Raw genomic sequence first — 20,522 nt, 5'->3', positions numbered from 1 at the left:
TGAGGCACACCTTTTATTACAAGAGTTTACAAACATCTATAAAAATAATCATAATAAAAAGGATACACTTCCCACCCCCTCCCAATGATGGAATGCGGACTATAGGCTGGGGAACCCTCCACAACAGACAGAGCGTTTATCCCCGCCGCCTAGATCTGAGGCAGGCGCTGTCTTCATGTGTCCTGCGGTCAGTGCACCTCAACCCAGAAACTGCTGGGAGGATTACGGGAGCTCCGGAAAGAGATTCCTCAGGTAGGAAGCGTCTCCCTAAGATCCAGGAGCACGTTCCTGGGCTTAAAGGCACAGTAGCGGAGAAAAAAACCCCTGGATGTAGAGAAAGAAGGAATCTTCTCTGGCACCAATAGCAATGAAGTTTACTGGTTGAAATCATCCTGAATTTGGGGGGAGGAAGGAGCTTTGTACATAAATCTCTCCTAGTTTCTTGTTCTCCAATCAGTGGAGTTGGCAGCTTCTCTCTCTTTTTTCATCATTTGAGCTCTCGGTTGCGCTGGTGGCTTGTAGAGCAGCAGAAGGAAGAGCTGGCAATAGTAGGGCAAAAAAGGCTGGAGGCTGGGCCCCAGGAATCGGGATCACGTGCTGGGGGTCGGCCTCAGGAGGTGAATGAGTTTCCTGCAGTGTTTGGCCGAGGTGGGCCTGGGACTGCTGTGTGGCGGTAACTGATTGCCCAGCGAGAGCAAGGCTAATTTCTCACTGGCACCCAGGGACACCAGCACCTGTGGGACAGAGAACAGAGGACAGTACATGATGTGCGAAGGACTCTCATTTGGCCGAGCAATTGCCACTCCAGAAAAGGAAGAAATAGGTTGTGTGGGAAAAGAGAAACCTTGAAGACAGGAATCGTCAGGACCACAGGTCTACTTCTGATCTCTTTGGTTACAGACCCAGAAACCAGTGCCTCAAGGGACAATGCACTTGTCCCCAGGAAGAGGTCCTGACTGCAGCAGTGATAGTAAGCCAGAAGGTGTGATTCCCAATCATGGATCTGGAACAGTGAGTCTTAACCTCATCATCGCCAAGAATCCCTTTTATTGTATCCTCATATGGATTGCCAGAAAACCCTATAATATATATCAGTCATCATGTTAAAATTTCATGAACCACCCAATGCTACCACACTAAACTTCCTTATAATTTGGAGGTTTAGCCTTATGGTAGGTAGATGTGTGATTTCATTGGGCTGCTTATATATTGAAAACTGAGAAGGAAAGGCAGAATAAAGCAGTGGCTAAGAGTATGGGCTCTGGAGTCAGGCTCTTGAGTTTAAAAGTCTAATCTTACATACTAGCTTTGTAATTTGGACAAGTTATTAAATTCTTTGTGCCTCAGTTTCATAGCCTGCAGAATTAGGAATACAATAGCTTAAACCAAATAATGAAGGTAAAATGCTTAGCATGGTGCTTTTCACATGGTAAGTGCTAAGAAAGACAGCATCTGCATGGCCCCCAGAATGAACCCACACTATACCTCAACATCTCTAATCTTCCCTCATCTCCCTCCCATGCAGCCTCTAGAAGAACAACAGTGGTCCTTGAGATTCCAGGCATTTCCCAGCCCAAGGGAGCCCTCTTCTAGGGTGGGAGACGGTTGATGGAAAACTCATCTCCAAGACACTGGCCCTGGGTTTCCTGCTCCCAGAGAGGGACACACCTCGGGTTTCTGGATGTCCTAGTGCAATACAACCCATCACATGGTTCCTAAGTCCTCTGGGGTGTACCTGATGGATGCAGGGTTCCTGGCGGAGGCTCCGAAGGGCAATGAGGGCGGCCTCCTTCACGGTTGGCTGGGGGTCTCCACATGCCACCTCTAGGAGCCGCTGGGGTACTTGGCACTGTAACAGCTCTTCCCCCAACCCCTCAGGCCCCAAGTTGCCCAGAGCTAACACGGCATTGCGCCGGATACCAGCCTGAGGATCTCCAAGCAGCTGGGTCATATTGGGCACCGCAGCTGCCAGGGCAGGCCCCAGGGGACCAGCCTGGTAGGCTGCATTGCCCACAGCAAAGCTGGCACTGCGCCGCACAGCAGGGTCCTTGTCCCCAAGACCCAGCAGCAGAAGGTTGAGCAGTCCAGCCTGGCTCTGCAGAGCTCCACGCAGGGCCATGCTGTGTTGGAGCAAGTGTCCCAGGAGCCCGTAAGTGCGGGCCCGCACGGAATTCTCTGGGTGGCCCAGGAGGCTGCGCAGGGGCCGATAGGATTCATCGGCGCCAGCCAGGAGTTCTTGGATAAAGGACAAGTGGCTGGGAGACAGAACCCGGGCTGTGTGGGCCAGCAGGGAGAGAAGGTCAGAGGTCAGCAGCGGCTGGTTACCCAGGAGGGCAACTGAGAGAAACGAGATGACGGTGCTAGGGGAGGCAGACACGGTGTTCACGAACTTGTTGAGCGAAGTGGGATCTGTGAGGGCCAGGCGTGTGAGGAGACTGATGGGCAGCTCGACCTGTGGCAGCGGAAGATGATGGCAGCAGACCTGGGCGAAGTGGGGAGGAGAGCAAGGAAAAGCAGTTCAGGGAGAGGGAGAATACACTGCAGCTTGACAGCCGGAAGGAGCCAAAAATCTGGGAGAAAAGCCAAGTGCCAAGCTATAAGAAACACCCCAGAGCTGGGAGAGCTGACCCACAGCAGACAAAATGGGGGCCCCAAGAGCACAGGTCCTTTCCAAGTTCAGTCCTTGCTCTGCTTGTCAAAGGCCCACTGCTTAGTGCCAAGAACTGCCAGTAAAGGGATTCCTGACGGAGAAGCTGAATTGCCAGTACCTACACTGTGATGTTCTCCCCATTGGGCTCCAACGGAGTCCAGCTAAGGGATGATGGAGGCCCCAGCTAAGGGATGGTGGAGGCCCCAGCTAAGGGATGATGGAGGCCCCAGCTAAGGGATGATGGAGGCCCCAGCTAAGGGATGGTGGAGGCCCCAGCTAAGGGATGGTGGAGGCCCCAGCCGCAGCTCCCGCCACACGCCTCTGTTCAGGCCTGAACTCTTTCTCTCAGGTCAAGCCAGATGTTCCTCTCTTACAGGGCCCATGGAGAACCCTGGAGCTGTCGGGAAGTGAATTCGAGTGCACAAAGTGGCTGGCCATCTTCCTCTCCCACTTTCATGCCTGGGTAGCTTCCCATGTACCTGCAGCAGGTGGGCTGCGACTTCTGAGTCCCTGAGGTCAGCCAAGACCCCTACAAGGAGGTCAGCATCCACATCCAGGGCGAAGGGGAAGCAGAGGATCTGGCAGACAGAGAGCACCACGTCGGGGAGAAACTCAGACCCGTGCGGCCTAAGGAGGGGAGCGGGGAACGATTTACTCGATCTGGCTCCCTCACCCTTATCACTCTCTCCCATCCTCCTCCAATTCCCCAGTCCAGCTCTCCTGCCCCAATCTCAGCCATACCATTTCCTGCCTCACAGCTCAAGCTGTCAGCTCATTCTCTCCTGCCTTCCCCTCCTTACTCTCCATCGCAGACTCTCTGGATCTTTTGGTCTCCCTCCTCTAGCTCAGACTCACGCCTGGCCCAGCTGATGCAGAAAGCTGGGGCAAAGCAGGTGCTTCAAGGTGGATGTGAGGATACTTCCACGCTGAGACAGGTGGTTCAGGCATAACTGGGGCTCTTGAGTGAAGGTGGCCACCGCCAGGTTCAGCAGGGCTGCCACACCTGCAAACACCACGAATGAAGACCCAGTGGAGCAGGCAAGAGTCCCCGATGCTCCTGCTCCCCCATGGCTCCCAGGGTTACCACCTATTCAGTCACCTCCCCATCCCTGGGCAGCCCCCGTGTATATTCTGCCATCCTCTCCCTGGGCGGCAGCGGCAGCGGCAGCAGAAGCAGCAGCAGAAATCTCCATGGGCTAACCCAGTTCTGAAGAGGGATCAACACGCTGGCCCCACAAAGGACGCCGTGCTACTGGAAAGGTACCTTGAGGTGAGATCAGCGTCCAGTCTGGCTCTGGGCTTTGTGGACTGGACAGCAACAGCTCGTCTTCCTGTGTGGACACCTCCTCGGGGAGCCTCAGAGCCATGGAGAAGCGGTGCCACAGAGCGGTCCACATTTCCGAGCTAGTCAGGTCGCTTATCAGCCTACCCTTCCCCTGCTGGAAACAAAATTGAAAGAGAGTGGGTGGGGAGGTCAAAGTCAAGAATCAAAAGGCCTTTCTGCACTCCTATCCCTGACCTACGAGAAATAATTCCTTCTGTTTTCCCACCTAGGATTTCCCTGTTGTCTTAGTTCCCTTTCTTCTTACATCTTGACCCCCACCTCTCAACCTATGTGTAGGTCTACTGGAAACCAGGGAATTACAGCTTTTTTTCCCACTGAATCCCAAGGGATAAGCTGAATGGTTCCCTTTTTAAAGCTTCCAAGGGCAGGTGGGCCCCTTCTAAGGCCACCACATGCACAGTAGTTTGTGAGATGCTTCTTTAGTGTCCAGTGGCACCCCACAATGCCCATTTTCTCTCTCCTTACTTCCCATCCATCCTAAGATGCAGCTGTACCTGGGTGAGGAGCTGTAGCAGGATAAGGAGACCATCGTAGAATCCACAGCCACCTGGTGGAGCCAGCCGGACCTGCAGGAGAGAGGGAGGCAGAATGCAGATCCTGAGCGGGATGAGGTGGCCTCACAGGTCTGTGCCCCCGACTCCTGGTCAGGCAGGAAGAGCTCTTCCTCGGCCTGGGGCCGCGGGGACAGTTCTTCTGGACTTAGGAGTCTTGCTTCCTGCCTATTCAGTCAATGACTAACTCTGTCCTAAAGACACACAGTCTGGTGGCGTAAGCAGACGTGGAAACAATTCTAGTTTAGGAAGACACTTTCCAGACAGGAGTCTGGGGTGGGGGTGCGGGGGTCACAGTTGAGAGTGCCTAACTCTGCCTCCTGGTAGGATTAAAAGTTGAAAAGGCAGACAAGAGAAGGTAGAGGTGGGAAGGGAGAATATTCCAAGTAGAAGTCATAGCATACGTAGAGGCAGGTCATGAAACAGCATAGTGAATTTTGGAAATGGTAACTCGTTCGGTATAGCAAGATTCCAGAGCTCAGAGGTAACAGATGAGCTTTCAGTAGCCTGTTCAAGAATTTGCACTTTATCCCAGATGCAGTGGGAAGCCACTGACAATTTACACAAACTCCACATGGGCAAGATTTTTGTCTTTTATTCACTGCTGTATACTCAGAGCCTAGAATAGTGCCTGCTACTCAATCCATATTTATATTTATGTGGTAAGTAATCAACAAATGACCAGATTTTCCTGTAAGCAAGATCACTCTGGTGGCAGTGAAGAAAATGGACTAGAAAAGAGGGCCTAAGAGAGAGCTCCTTTAGCAGGCACTGCCAAAGTCCAAGAGACAGATGACGCCTCTTCCCTCTTTAGAAGTCCAGAGTGTTAACAACAGATCTGAAGCCCTGACCAGTCTGGGCTGAGAGGGGTCATTCATCCAGGGGCAGAAGGGCAGGAAAGACTCCTTGATTCCTTTAGCATTCCTTAGTTAACTCTAGGCTGGCTGGTACTTCAGCCTTTTCCCCATGAATGCGGTCCTTGTTTGACTTAGAGAAAACACGTCCACACATTCCTGGCAAGCCTCACCTCCGCAGGGGCAGACAGGGCATGTGTGGCTGCAGCGATCCACTCCACAGGCTGGAGGTCAAAGGTCACCCCTTGCTGACCAAGCTGTCCCAGTAGACAGGCTGCTGCACTCTGGAGAGTTAGAGGAGAAGGAATGTCCAGATCTGAATGGTATTCAGCACAGGCAGAAAGATTTAGGTCTTTGTCCCAGGCCAGCAAAATGCCTCATAAACAGCTGCAAAGGGGATAATGCCATGCCTGCTTCCAGAAGGGTTGGATGACAGGGTGAAAGGAGGAGGAAGATGAAGGCTGAAAACTCACCACAAGCGAGACGACGTGTGAATGGGTGAAGACAGTAGCAATCTCACTGCCTAGCTTCTCCACTCTGGAATAAGGAGACACAGTAAGGAATGCAGCAGTGTGAAAGGAGGCCGGTGGGTGGCCTTCCCTCTCCCTTGGATGGCACTCGCCACCTAAGCTGCATGTCCGACTCCAAGTCACAAAGTTGGTGGGAATCCAGGTCTATTCTTGGTAGAGAAAACTTCACTCTCTCTATCCCAACACCTTCTAAGGATAGGTTATTGGCTGCCACTCCCCAAGTTCTATGTCAGGGTGAGCTATACAAATGGAAGATTTCAGTGGAGAGAGCCTACTTTATGACTCACCCAGGAGGAAGATCTTGGAGCCGAAGGACAAGAAGGGAGAGGAGACAGAGTGTCACTTCAGTAGACTCTTCCCAATCCACTACCTTTACCTACAAAGGAAACCTAAATGATCCGAGCGACCTCGGAATCAGATGACAGGGCCACCATGAGATGCCCACCTATATTGCTGGCCTACCTTGCCCTGGACCAACATGGACAGGGACTCCAAGGCCAGGGGCTCTCGCCCTAGAAGATGGCACAGGGGCTCACTGATGTGGCAGCAGGAGTAGAGAACCTAAGGGAGTGGGGAGAAGTCTGTCTGTGCAGAGCAGCACCTGGGCTCCCAGACTGGAAGGCCCGGCTGAAAGCAGGCTAGCCTCTCCACAGATCTGGTATCTACATTTGCGGGTGTTGGAGAAGTTTGGGCCACTTCCAGCTCTTGATGTACTTCTCAGTTTGGGTGAGGATGGGCTAACAGTGTGGCCATCTCAGTTGAACAGATTTAAAAGCAGAAAAAGGTTCTGCGAGGGGATCTCTCATCTCTCTCCGTGTCTCTCTCTCTCTCTCAGTCCTGGGGGTTAAAAAGAAATCTGAAGTGCCGAGAGATATGGGCAGGCAGTACCTTGAGAAGGTGTAGGCACAGGATGGGATGCTGCAGGCCAGAGATGAGAGATGACCTCAGCTGGCTGTTGTCTTCGGTGAGCTGATTTGCCAAGTGACGAGAGATCTATAGGGGCATAACTGAAGACTCAATCGCATTTCCATTATTCCAATCCTATCTTATCCTATCCTATCTTCCACTAGTCAGTACTCTCAAACCCTCGCTAGGCCCAGCTTCACCAGGGACCTCAGACCCCATTGCATTCCCGGTCTTCATAGCTAATGGAGAACCAAAAGTCATGGGCTTATTTAGCCCCAGTGTGGCAGGTACAGAGGAAAGTGTTGCTAGCCAACAGGGAGCAGGAAATCTGACTCCTGAGCCCTTGAAGAAGCATCACTGGTGGCTTTAGGTCAGCGACATGAACACAAGGGCAGTTGGTCACTGAGCTCTGTAACCAAGGCCTCTGGGATTTTGGCTACATCATGGTCTGCAAGTGGCCCAGACCCAGGTTTGGAGCAGTTTCTGCAAGTACTGAGTACAGGGAGGCACCACAGCTTATTTGTCTGCCTTCCTGAGAAGCTGGCAACTCTAAGAAGGACGAGAAGAACAAGAGACTGAAGCTCAGACCTGCTCCTTGGCTTCCCAGCAGCCAGGCAGCCCCACAGGAGCAACGCACATGGCTGCCAGTGCAGAGGAAACGGCTCCCAGCAGATCCTCACTCTGCTCCCGCAGTGGCTGGCTCACTTGAGGGGCTCCTATGGAGAAAGGCAAAGAATGAAGGGTGGGGGCTAGCTGCTTCTCTCACATTGCTCCCTTCAGTTATTTATTGGGCACTAATTAAACGTGCAGAGCCGGACCCACTCAACAGTGACGTCCAGAGAACCTTCCCTCCCCACGCTGGTTACCTGGAGGTGTGTGAAAAGGGAGCTGTGGAACTGTCAAGCCATGAAGGAGCCCGTCCAACACAGCCCGCTGTGTCGTCAACAGACTGGAGTAGAAGGCTTTGGAGATGGTCGAGCTGTTCCCATCCATGGCTTCACACAGAACAGTAAAGCACTAAGGGCAGGCAGGGTTCACAGTAAAGGAGACCAGGGCACGGTTAACATGAGGGCGTCAGAAAACTGATTGGGCTTAGGGGAAGAAGCAAGCATCCCCGGACAGCCTGAGAAAAGAGGAGGAAAACCCAGAGGGACTAGCTGTCTGATTCTAAGTATTTCTTGTACAGAAGATGCATCATAACGGCCTTCACATTTCAAGGACAGGAATTTCAGGTGTCATTCCCTCTTCTCTCTGATCAGCTGCTCCCTAGACGGTGTTTCTCAAAGTGTGATCTGCGACCAGGAGTATGAGAATTGCTGGGGATTCCTGGGTCCCTATCAACCCAGTTTTCTGAGTCAGAACTTCAGGAGGTGGGGTATTTATTCCAAACTCCCCGTGCTACAAGGACCTGTAAGAAGTGCTGGCCAATAATATGAGTCACCGCCGGGGAACATTTAGGTTAGATATTAAAAGCTTCCTGACTTAAAAGAGTGAGGGATGCTAAAATAGGCTCTGAGACTGGGAGAAATTGAATGGACTGCTAGCTAGAGGCAGGAATGTAGCCTAGATCTGTGTTCTCAGTTGCCAGTTTGAACAACAACCAGGCAATCGTTTACTTCCTTGCACATGTTACCCTGTAACTGCCTCCTCCAAGATTTTCTCATTCAATCCTCCATTCTCTTGTCCCTCACCTCCCGAGTTCAGTGGAGAAAACCCACAAGATGGAGAAATACTGGCTGATCTGCAAGTCTCTTCAAGAAGAAACACTTCTATTTGTGGTTCCCTGAAATAGTCCACAGGGCTTAATGCCTCTGGGCCTTTATGTAGGTTGCTCCCTCTGCCTGGAATATCCCCTGTACTTCCTGCCTCATCCACCTAGCAAACTTCTATGTATTCTCCAAATCCGAGCAGAGATGATTTCCTTCTTCAGGATTTCTTCTATGACCCTCCAAGGAGTGTTCATCTTCTTCAGTGGTGCTTCTGGATTTTATACCACGTTCTAATGGGCTTTGTACACTTTTGTCCTTGAGCACTTTACATCTGCCTACTAGACTATCCCTGGTCCCTTGAAGATAGGAGCTTTCTCTTACTCAAATGGCATATGGCACATAGTTGGCATTCAATGAATGTCTGATGTCTTACTTTGATCTAACCCTATCTAGTCATCAGAAAGGGGATGGGAGAAACACGGAGAAAGACAGGAGAGACAGAAATGTGGAAACGGGAGCCGATTACCGTAAGGCTATCCCTCCGCCAAGTCTGCTCAGAGTCATCTGGTTGGGTCAGTAGTTTCCCCAACAGGTCCAGAAAGAGGTTGGCACCGTCCTGAAATACCTGTAGGCTAGGGGGGGAAGTGAGCCCATGGTTTCTTCTCCTCTCTCTACTAAAAGCCCAGATGTGGTGAATGCATCCATTCTGGGCAGCTAAGAGAAGCTCTGCAAAGGAACACCTCAGAATGCTCCCTCTTCTGTCCCTTGCGAAGCACACACACAGACTCACATACACACCCTCTAGGGCCCCTTCTTTGCCATTTCCTTGGTTATTCACATCTTGATCCTTTCATTTAGTGCATGGTGACTGCTGACCCTGAAAACCTGAAAGTCTTGGGGCAAACTTGGAGGTGTCTCAGGGTCCTTACAAGGGCTAGCTGGACTCTGAGGGGTCAGTCAGCTGGTCCCTAAATCTGTCACAAATCACAGCTTCTCCTCACTTAGTTTCTTCCTAATGGAGAAAGGAAGAAATGGGAATAGAAATTGAAGCCAAACGGGTCAACAGAGCAAAACTGCCTCTCATCCCACCTGTCACCTGTCTGACTCCTCTCCAGATTGAAGGTGCAGGCAAAGTAGGCCTGAATTGCGGCCATCAGGTCCCGTAAGAAGGTCCCATACCAACATTGCTGCCGAGGAAGAGGACAAAGAGTAAGGACAATGTAGGGGATGGAGACAGAGACTAGAAAACGCAGTAAAAAAAGGCATCAGGTATCCAATCAGGTTGACCAGACAGAATGGGGCAGGGGAAGAGATGGGGCAGACTGGACAGAGAGAGGAGATCAGAGGTAACAAAGTGGTGGTCAATGGGCTATAAATAGCCTGAAAATGTGTCTTCTTTGACCTTAACAACATTTTGGAGTTTAAGAGATTCTGTTTTTCAAAACAGCTCAAAATCTTTTCGAAATTTCTTTAAAACACTCAAGTTTAATATTCATCAGCAGAGTGCAGTTTTCTCGCAGCCTCAGCGTAGGTTCTCTTTATTCTGTCCTTGGCTCAGCTGTGTCAGGACACAGCATGGGGGAGTAGAGGTTGGATTTCAAACACGCTGAGTCTCAATCCTAGCTCTTCCACTATCGTCGCCGTGACCATTTACAAGGTAGTGCCTATGTATGAGCCAGTCAGTCTCTGAATTTCAGTACCCTGCTCTGTAAAATTGGGTCAATAAAGCCAAGGATTTAACACTTCAAAGCACAGTGCTCTAAATATTAGGAGATGACACATAAAATCTGGATTTCTAGCTTCAGTTGGAAAATTGGAAGATCTGGCGATACTGGGCCCGTATTCCCACATGGCAGCAGTAGGCTCTGGCTGAGGAGAGGATGTCCCATTTAGACTGGGCACGAGCTCTCCAGTTTATCATATTCCCCACTACTCACACGGTCCCACATCATCTACTTCCCTGACTGACATCTGCCTGGCCTCAGAAGGCATTAGAGTTTGTAATTCATGGTCTACTAACTAGAAAGAGGAGGAAAGAAAATGAAAGGCAATTGGTCTGAATAGAGATGGCAGTTCGAAGAAGAGAAACCCAAGGAGAAGAAACTCCTGGAAGTCTTCAGAGGCCCCTTGCGTCGTGCTTACCTGCTGAATACTGTTGTTCTCCTGGCTGTGTCTGAGGAGGTTGAGCAGCAGTCCAGGGAGTCCTGCCTCACGGCAGAAGGAATACAAGGGAACAGAGTCACTGCAGCTGGACAGAAGACTGCTCAGGACCCGGAGTGCCGGAAGGATGCGGGAAGCGCCCTCCAGCATGCCTCTCAGGATCTGGGTGAAAGAAGGAGTCATTGATGTTATCAGAGGTAAAAGGAGAGTCACAGTCACCAAGTGTCCCCAAGGAGTTGACATATCACCAGATGTTCCCATTCCTTTCTCTGGGAGTCTAAAGCACAGAGAAGGAGAAGAGGGAAATAGGGAAACTGTACCAGGGAAGAGGATTATAGATGGCCACGTCACTTGACTTATAACAGCAGTGAACAAGAAGGAGGGGACCACCCCGCAGGATCTCTCTGTCAGGCCCAATGCCATTCCTGCCTGCTCCCTCCCTTCTCCAGCCTTTCATCTTAAAAACAAAACAAAACAAATGCACGCACACTCACGTACACTTCTGAAAATGAAAAACAATGGACATGAAACCATGTTATTCAACTCCAGATAGACAAAACAATATTATTCAACTCTAGATCGGGGTTGACAAACTATGAGCTACAGGCTAAATCCAGCCTACCACTTATTTTTATACAGCCTGCAAGCGATGGACAGTATTATATTTTTAACTGGTTATTCTTTAAAACGCTATTCTTCAAAAGAAGAATAACATTTACATCAAGTGTTTTACAGTATGCTATTCACTATTCTAAATCTTTTCACTTATATGCTCATTTAATCTTCACAATAATCCTTTGAAGTAAATATAATTACCATTTTATAGGTGAGGAGATTGAAGCGTCCAGATAGGTTAAGTAGTCAATAATCACACAGCTAAAGAGTAGTTTCAGATGGAATTCCAACTCAGGAAGTCTTACCCTGGAGGCAGAGCTTTTAACCTGCTTCCCTACTGAAATGTTGTCCAATACTAAGAGGACACTGGGTAAGGGCCAAAAGAGAGCAAGTTGCCACGGCAATTCACTGAGGAAAGGAGAGTCTTTTCAACAAGTGGTGCTGGGACAATTGTATATCCACATGCAAAAGATGAACTTAGATCCCTCACACTGTATGCATACACCTCACATGGCACACAAAAATTAACCCAAAGTGGGTCAGAGACCTAACTGTCAGAGCTGAAACTAGAAAACTTTTAGCAAAAAACATAGGAGAAAACCTTCAAGACTTTGGCTTTGGAAATATTTCTTAGATACAATAACAAAAGCATAATCTACAGAGGGAAAAAATGGTAACTGAACTTCATCAAAATTCAAAACCCTTGTGCTTCAAAAGATACTCTTAGGAGAATAAAAAGACAAAGCATGGAAAGGGAGAAAATATTTGCAAATCACATATCTGAAAAAGATCTTGTATCCAGAAGATATAAAGTACTCTTACAATTCAATAAGAATACAAACAACCCAATTTAAAAATGAGCAAAGGAATCGAATTGGTGTTTCCCCAAGAAGATACACAAATGGCTAATAAGATGCTTGACATTAGTCATTTGCAAAATGCAAATTAAAATGACAATGATATACTATTTCACACTCACTAGAATAGCTATAATAAAAAAATAGATAATACATGTTGGCAAGGATGTGGAGAAATGGGGACCCTCATACATGGCTGATAGGAATGCAAAATGGTTATGTTCAGCAGTTTCTTAAAATGTTAAACATAAATCTACCATATGGCCCAGCAATTCCACTCCTAGGTATCCGCCCAAGAGAAATGAAAGCATATGTCCACAAAGACTTCCATGTGACTGTTCATAGCAGCATTATTCATAAAAGCCAAAAAGTGGAAACAACCCAAATGTCCATCAACTGGTGAATGGATAAACACAATGTGATATATGTCCATATAATGGAACGTTGATCAGCAACAAAAAGGAATGAAGTACTGATACATGCTACAGCATGAGCGAACCTCGAAAACATTAAACTTAAGCTAAGTGAAAGGAGCCAGCAAAACTACACTGTATGGTTCCATTTATATGAAACGTCCAGGAAAAGCAAATCCATGAGACAGAAGGAAGGTAGATTAATGGTTGTCTGGGACTGGGGTAGGAATGATGATTAACTAACTGGGTATGAGGGATCTTATTGGGGTGATGAAAATGTTCTAAGATTGGATTATGATAATAATTGGATTATTGGATTAAGTGTTTCACACTTCCTATAAGTCATTAAAACAGACTTTAAAGAGAGGGGAAGAGATGCAGGCAGGATATTTCGGTGAGTTCCCAGAAAGGAAGATCACTGTGTTTCCGAGAAGCAAGGAAAGGCTTTGTAAGAGGGAACACTAACTATGAATGCCAATTAAGCAAAATGTTATTCCCTAAAAAAAAAAATCGTATTCTTCTCGTTAGTATACCCATTATAGAAAATATTGTGTAGTTGTTACATCTACATTTTTCATTTTGTCAATAAATATTTTGTAGAAATGTGTTTTCTCTCATTGTAGAAGTACTTACATAATGTCCTCCATTTTTGCCTCATGGCCCACACCACCTGAAATATTTACCATCAGGAATTTGCGGACCCCTGCTCTGGATACTCTGCCCTTCAGAAAGAGAAACCCGAGGCCTGCTCTTTCTGTGTTACTAAGAGGGTAGCAAATCTCCTAGAATGAAGCAGATGAACTGAAAAACAATTGAAAAGGGGCAAACTTTCTCTCTCTCCTCATGTCAATGTTTTTTAATGCCTCATCTGTGAAAAAAGTCTCAAATCCCCTCCACAGTATCTTTCTGTCTGTCACCTGCGCTCCAGCCTCCTGTAGCTGACTCTGGATGCGCTGGCAGAAGTCAGGATTGCACAGCAGGGTAAGAGGGGCTTTCAGCTGGATGGGCACAGGCTCGGTGGTCGCTAGCAGGTGTTGCCACTCATCGCTGCCATCATTGTCACTGTCTGGCTCCTGAGGCACAAGGGAGTAAAAGAGGTCATGAGGAGTATGTAAGGTTGAGGGCAGGAGCTCCCAACCTGGGGGACCGTGAAGTAAATGCAAGTAACTGCATTTATAGATTAAAATCTATAAATTAATAACAAGAAAGCAATTTTGAACACACGGGGAGCTCATACTTGGAGGGTTGGGGATCATTGCTCTAGAAAAACATCTACCCAGACCCAACATCCCACGGCAGGGACAAGGCCCAGAAGAGCCCCCAGGGCTCACCTCATTTTCTAGGTCCACTGCCTCAGTGGTCCCCTGGCCCGCCACCTCTGGCCTCAGTTCTGGGAATGCTTGGTCACAATCCTGGGTGATGCACTTTTCTCTGGCAGAGGAAGCAGGGGGTAGGATGAGTTCTAGACCTGTGAGGCTTAGGGATCATTAACTTGTCCCTCGCTCTGGACCCAGGAAAGGAATGAAGAAAAGCCACATAGGACTGGATAGAGGAGACCTCGTTCTAGGATAAGGCCGGGACAGGGTATGTTGACCACTACACACACATCCTGGACTACCCTCCCACTTTGCATCTTATTCTCAAGTCTCCCTTAGCAGTTTACACCTGTGGCTCCCAACTCAAATAACCTTCCCATTTTCATGGAGATGATTCTTTCCCTTTCAGTGAATGTACAACTGAGGCATAGAGGAAAGGAAAGTTCCCACATTTCCTGATCAATCAGGAAAGTATCTGGCATTAGAATTCAAGGACCCAGGACTCAGACTCGTAGGGCCCTGTTCATATTTAGGCAGTGGCTAGTGACAGGGACCATGTTGTATTTGCTTTGGCTAGAGCCCAAGATCTGCAAGATACTTCACCCTATAAATCCCTAGCTATACCCTCCTCACCGAGGTGCTGGGGGGGCCTCTCCAGCCCCCCACTCAGCCCAGCTGCTCTTCATTTCTGAGGCCATGATCCCAGCCAAGAGGCCTGGTTCCTGAGGACTAGCCCTTAGTCTGGGCAGTGGGGCTGTGCCGGCAGCCACCCTGCTGGTCCTGTCCTCTTGCTCAAGGGCAGGCCCTGTGTTGTGGTGTTTCTGTGGGAAGTAGGCAGGAGACACTGAATCAGAACTATTTTGTTGCCATAAGGCAGCATCAATCCTATTTGTGGCCCTTTCCCAACCCTAGAAAGTCATCTGCCTCCTCCCACAACCTCCAGTCATTAGCCTGGTCATGTCACATGTTCCCACAGACCTTCTTCTTGGCCTCCTCAGCCATGCGCTTATAAGCTTGATGCAAGATGCGAGATCGATTGCCCTTGGGGGCCAGCTGATGCACCTGTTGGTCCTTTAGGATCTGAAGTTCTGGGGGGAGGCGACTGGTGAATGGGGTACCCAAATCTGGGTCTGCTGGTTCGGTTATGACTGCAGAGAGGGAAGGAGGGAAGACATTATCATATAGGAGCTGGGCCATGTCCACTTGGCCAGAGACAACTTCAGCATCTCCAGGCTTCTGTGGAATATCATTTGGACAAAGTGACAAAGAGGGAGGGGGGTTGCAAGGGAAGTGGCAAAGGTTTGGCAAAGGCCTAGTAAGAAAGTTCAAACTGGAGACGTAAAGAGATATGTTAGATCCAGATGTTGGAGGAAGGTGGGTAGATTGAGAACACTAGGAGTGCAAAAGCCCTGGGGAACCCTAATGACTCACTGGTGACACGACCAGCAATAAAGGGGTGATGTAAAAGGTCTGGCCAGGCCAGACGCTGCTGGGGGTCCTTGGTGAGCAGTCCCTGCAGGAAGTTCTGTGGAGAGAAAAAATCCCCCGTCAGCCTTCACTTCTCTCTAGGCTCTAACCCATCAGCAAGCCAAGACTCCGGAACCGATCTTACAGAAGACAAGCTGGTCTTGATCACACCCTCTCTAAACCTATCCTTAGGCCTCATTTCCCTGGCTGAAATCATGGACAGAACTCGCTGCCTCATCTCCTGGGGAGCCCCAATTCCCGTCTACGGACATTTTGGAAACCCAGAAGGAGAAACAGAAATTTCAATGTCACCAGCTTTGTGAAGAAGTGAGGAAAATACTAGAAAAGTGGGATGTCACCTTCATAGTCATCTTCAGAAAGCAAACATTCAAAGGAATCCCCAGCTGCTCACTTTGCCCTCCCTTTGACTGCAGTTTACTTACAGCTGGGGAGGAACAGACGCATTTATGGTTAGAAGCACTCACACAGGTCATTATGGAAAGATGTGTTTGGGAGCACTCAAAACCTTAAATCTCTCAACAAGTGTTCAGATGGTAGAGGGGTAGGGAGACTGTCTCTGAAAAGGGTACATTGTTATGAGGTATCTTTGGGGAAATCCTCAATGGGGCCTGAACTAGGAATAGAAGATACTAGATTATGACCACTATTAAAAAACACAGTGATTAGGATACTATGGCTCTGACTAGCGATTCCTGCATATCTGCCCTAAGGGAGAATGAATATCCTATGTATATCACCCACCTAAGTTTTCTTTGTTTAGATTCTTTTTGATAATTACTTGGGCCTCCTCAACAAAATAGGTTGGGGAGAAACCTGTCCCTTTTCATCTTAGATAAAGCAAAGGAAAGTTATAATGAAATTTCACTCTGAGAGAAGGTTGCATTTAAATTCCGTTCAAGGCCCAAATTGCCCTAGATAAGAAATAAAAAGGGTCAACTCTTTTTCCTCCCTCCTGCCCCCAACTCCTCCAGCCTGCTGAGACTTAGCTGCAGCTGCAAGGAGCAGGCCCCATCCCTATCATCTGCCCCTACACGCTGAGCTAGGCCCACTAGCTCTGGCCATTTGGATATCTGAAGATTCCTTCTTTCAGGAAGAGGACTGAAAGCTGCATTGGCAAAACCAGATTATCATCTAGACATTGCACCTGATAGAAAATAAGTGGAACAGAGTTTATGTAAAAGGACCACTATCTGCCTCAGGTGTCTTGAAAGCCCCTTTCCATTGTGACACAGGATAGCCTGGCCATTCCCAAGTTGGGCAGACCTTAGAACACCCTCCAAGAATAAGCCCCTGCAGTAAAAAAAGGAAGGCAGCTTGGCCCAGCTTCTGCCTTAATTCAGTAACTGCAAAGTCCTGTCTCAGCTCTGGGAAAGGATTTTGGAAAAGGGAACAGGAGCAGAGGGAGACAGGTTTCTGATGCAGAAGTAATCTCCCTTTCTTTATTACCTTGAAGCAAGGACTAAAGGTGGGGGGCCAACGCACAGGATCCTTGAGAATGAGGTTGACCAGCTGAAAGATGCTTGTGGTATAGAAGGGAGGGGTCCCTACAGCCAGTTCATACAATATGCAGCCCACAGACCAGAGGTCTGCAGTGTGGTCATATGGTCGCTCTTCCACCAGCTCCGGAGACATATAGAGGGGAGTGCCTTTGATGGATGTCAGCACCATCGTGTTGGTGCTCATAGCCCGGGCAAATCTGCAGATGATGGCATGAAAATGGAGAGAAGATCGTCAATAAAAACCAGACATGGTCACTCCTCCTCCTTATTGTCTGAGATATCCCAAACCCAAAAAGAGAGAGCACCTTCCAAAAGACCTAGTGGGAGTTCCAGTCTCCAGTTCAGGTTCTAAAATGAGGCCCAAGTAAGCCACGTATGTGGTCTAAGACCCCCTGCAGAACGGGAAGCAGACACGGAAGCTCAGGCTCCTCACCCAAAGTCACAGAGCTTGATGCCACCACCCTTGGCAAGGAGAATGTTCTGAGGCTTCATGTCCCGATGAAGGATGCGGTGGGAATGCAGATAATACAGGGCTGACACCAACTGGGCAGCAATGGCCTGAACCTAGGGGTCAGTCAGGTGGGAGGAAAAAAAGAGAGGTCAGAGGAAGGAACCTGCTGACAAACCCGAAGACTCCTCCTTAATACGACAGTGGCTGGAACTTTTCTGTTCCTTCTCTTTTTTCCAGAGCTTCACACAATACCTTCCATAGTTCTTGCTCACTTACTCATTCACTCTTTCATTTGCTCATTCATTCAAAGAAAATTTATTGCGTCTCACTAGCTGCATGACCATGTACAAATTATCATACGCCTCTCAGATTCATCATCTATAAGGTGACGATAATGATACCACCTACCTCGTAGGATTATTGTGAAGATTATATTAAAGTATGTAAAGTAATGTAATGCTCAGAATGGTGCCTGCACTTAGTAAGCATTCAATGTATGTTAGCTGTTATTCAATGAGACAATATCCCTTTCTCAAAAGTAGTCAAAGAAACAAGACAGACAAAAGGAATGAGATGATGACTTACAAATAATGATGAGTGCTCATAAGGAAATAGAATACTGAGATCAGAAGTCCTGAGGGTGAACTACTTGCTAGAGTACAGAGAAATCCCTAGAATAAGTGTGGATGGAAAAGGTGTTCAACCAAATCCCACTGCTAACCAGTATGTCTTGGTGGCAAATCTTACCCACAACCCATATACCTTCCAGCCCTCTCTGGTACCACCACACTGGCTCTTCTTCTGTAACGCTGCCTAATAACGACAACAACATTAATAATAGCTAACTATGCTGCATACTGTGTGTCAGGCACTCTTTTAAACATTTGTATATGAATTAACTCATTAATCCTCACAGTAATTTTATGAGATAGACACTATTAATATTTCCATTTTAAAAAGAGGAAACTGAGCCCAAAGAGGTTAAAGTAACTTTCACAAGAGGATCCAGTGAGAAAGTGGCAGAGCCAACCTTTGTATTCAGATTTTGGCTCCAGAGTTGATATACTTTGTCGTCACACCACACTGCCTCTATATACACCTAGGCTCTTGTATTTTTCTCAGTTTTCAAAATGGAGACTCTCGGCGCCTTCAGCTTTCCCTACCAGTCCTTAACCTGAAGAGAGTCAGGGGTGGGGAAAAATTTGAGTCAGGAAACATACCTGGTCTTCGGGAAGTTTTCCGTCGTCTTCCAGGATCTGAAAGAGCTCTCCCTCAGCATAGTCTGTCACTACCACCACCTGAAGGGAGAAGGGAAAGGCATTGATGGCTCCAGATTTATGCATTCTGAGGTTGGGAAATTCCCAGGACCCCTCTTCTTGGGGAGAGGTGACCCCAAACAAAAATGCACCTCTTTATCAGTCTCAAAGCTATCAAGCAAATGCACGATGTTGGGATGTCGCAGACCCCGCATTATTTCAATCTCTCGTTGCAGATTCCTCAGCTCCTTCTCTGAGCGTCCCAATTTTGGAATGAACTTCAGGGCCACCACCTGTCAGTGATAAGATGAAGAGCCAAGGCCTAACCACACTATTGAAACATTAGCCTCAGAGCTCCAGAACTGAGACTTGAGATTGAGCAATTCTCATTACACCTGCTTGTCTCCCACTCCACTTTCCCCATGGTGCCTTGGCCTTACCCAGGCTTCCCCTACCCCTTGCCCTAGGAAGAACCAGCATCTGCCAGACAGATCCCTTTGGTGGATTCTGGGAGATGTGTTCTGATCTAGGTAAAGAACTCAAGATATAAGGGATTTAGGAGGAAAGGAAGAAAAGATGATGAGAGAATAGAGTTCGGGTGGTTTATTGTTTCCTGCATGGAACAATAGAGATTCATAGTAATAACACTATTTAATTATTGTTTACTAGGTGCCAGGCACTGTACTAAGTGATTCAGTGTGATATCACATTTAATCCTCAAGCCCCATCAATCAGATACTGTTCTTATATTCACTCTATAGATGAGGAAACTGAGACATAGAAAGGTTAAGTAAGTAACTTATCCCTAGTTCTAAAGCTAGAAAGTTGTAGAGCTAGGATTTGAACCCAAGTAATTCAATTTCAGAGCTCATACTCCATAAGAAGTATGGAGTCCATGCCTTAGGAACACAGGTTAGTTTGAATGTTTCCTTTCTGGCCCTATTTCCCCCTGGAGTTGGGGGTGCAGAATCCCAACCAAAAGATACCCCTCTTTGTTCACCACCTGAGCACTGTATTTTCTCCGACCCTTGTACACCCTCCCAAAAGAGCCTTCTCCAATCATCTCCAACACGTGGTACTTTTCCATGACAGAGGTTTCAGGATCCCTCAGAAGACAGAAGGTAGAGATGGTGGCGAAGCGCTACCGCTCCAGAGACAGGTCCACATATCTGGAAGGCCTGGTTCGGGAATGGAAGAAAAATTAATGTTAGCCGCCTTGCTTTGTCCTCGTTTTCATTTCAATCCTGGCCTCAAAACCATGGTAGGGTGGACTGGATGAAAAGATGAGATCTCGGAGTAAATAGAATGCCTCTTGTAGTTCTCCTTCTTTCTTAACCTCTTCCTGTTCCCTAACTCAAACTCGCGCCCAGCCGACCCGGTGCCCCCCTCCTTCCTCCACCCAGCCTAGCCCACGGTCCACTCTCCCTCTACTCAGCCTCGCTCACCCGACCGCGACCCCCTCCATCCAGCCTCGTCCACCGATCCCGCCCCTTCCAGCTTCCTCCAAGTTCTTGCCACTGCCCACCTCCTCAGCACCCAACCCACACCCTCTGCCCGCGCGCCTCGCACACCGGAGCCCCTCTCTCACCCTCAGCCCAGGAGCTTCAAGCTCTTCAAGCGGAGGACAGCCAGCCCTGGCCTTCAGCCCTGCCCCTTCTGTCTGCCTGCGTGCTTTGCCTAACTTATAATTATTCTCCACCCCCACTGCCAGTCTCTCGAGACTCCCATTGTTACCAGTTTTACTCGCTAGAACCGGTCAGAGAGTCAGAGGACTAAGGCATTACGAGGTATTGGGGAGACGGTGGACCGCCCATAGGCACTTTCTAAGGCACTTTCAAACCGTCTCCTGGCCATCAGGACCCAGTAAGGACCCAGAGTCTGCGGTTGCCTAGAAACGGCCTCCAGCCTCACTGCCACCCCCT

At 48.4% G+C, this 20,522-nt stretch overlaps 1 protein-coding gene across 3 annotated transcripts; it reads right to left on the bottom strand.

Moving 5' to 3' along the window:
• Positions 1–20,518, bottom strand: STK36 (serine/threonine kinase 36). 3 transcript variants are annotated; one of them, XM_019741787.2, is made up of 27 exons: positions 20,189–20,518; positions 19,604–19,778; positions 18,753–18,893; positions 18,565–18,642; positions 17,327–17,457; positions 16,841–17,090; positions 15,338–15,431; positions 14,885–15,054; positions 14,540–14,727; positions 13,922–14,021; positions 13,508–13,663; positions 10,688–10,867; positions 9,635–9,732; positions 9,072–9,177; positions 7,703–7,853; positions 7,425–7,552; positions 6,819–6,923; positions 6,393–6,491; positions 6,218–6,306; positions 5,874–5,937; positions 5,574–5,684; positions 4,490–4,561; positions 3,915–4,089; positions 3,506–3,653; positions 3,130–3,277; positions 1,736–2,482; positions 1–734 (listed from the first exon to the last, which is right to left on the bottom strand). In XM_019741787.2, the coding sequence occupies exons 2-27, from the start codon at positions 19,685–19,687 to the stop codon at positions 591–593; spliced, it is 3,957 nt and encodes a 1,318-aa protein (XP_019597346.2). In that variant the 5' UTR covers positions 19,688–19,778; positions 20,189–20,518; the 3' UTR covers positions 1–590. The 3 variants fall into 3 exon arrangements, with proteins under 3 accessions (XP_019597346.2, XP_074169422.1, XP_074169427.1); XM_074313321.1 differs by lacking the exon at positions 20,189–20,518 and adding an exon at positions 20,046–20,145; XM_074313326.1 differs by lacking the exons at positions 17,327–17,457; positions 18,565–18,642; positions 18,753–18,893; positions 19,604–19,778; positions 20,189–20,518 and having other exon boundaries at positions 15,733–16,978.
• Between the last annotated feature and the right edge of the window lie 4 nt (positions 20,519–20,522).

The sequence above is a fragment of the Rhinolophus sinicus genome, linkage group LG01 (genome assembly GCF_036562045.2).
Source record: "Rhinolophus sinicus isolate RSC01 linkage group LG01, ASM3656204v1, whole genome shotgun sequence".
NCBI lineage: Eukaryota > Metazoa > Chordata > Mammalia > Chiroptera > Rhinolophidae > Rhinolophus > Rhinolophus sinicus.
Note: the sequence above shows the minus strand (reverse complement) of the source record. Positions and strands in the feature narration are given on the sequence as shown.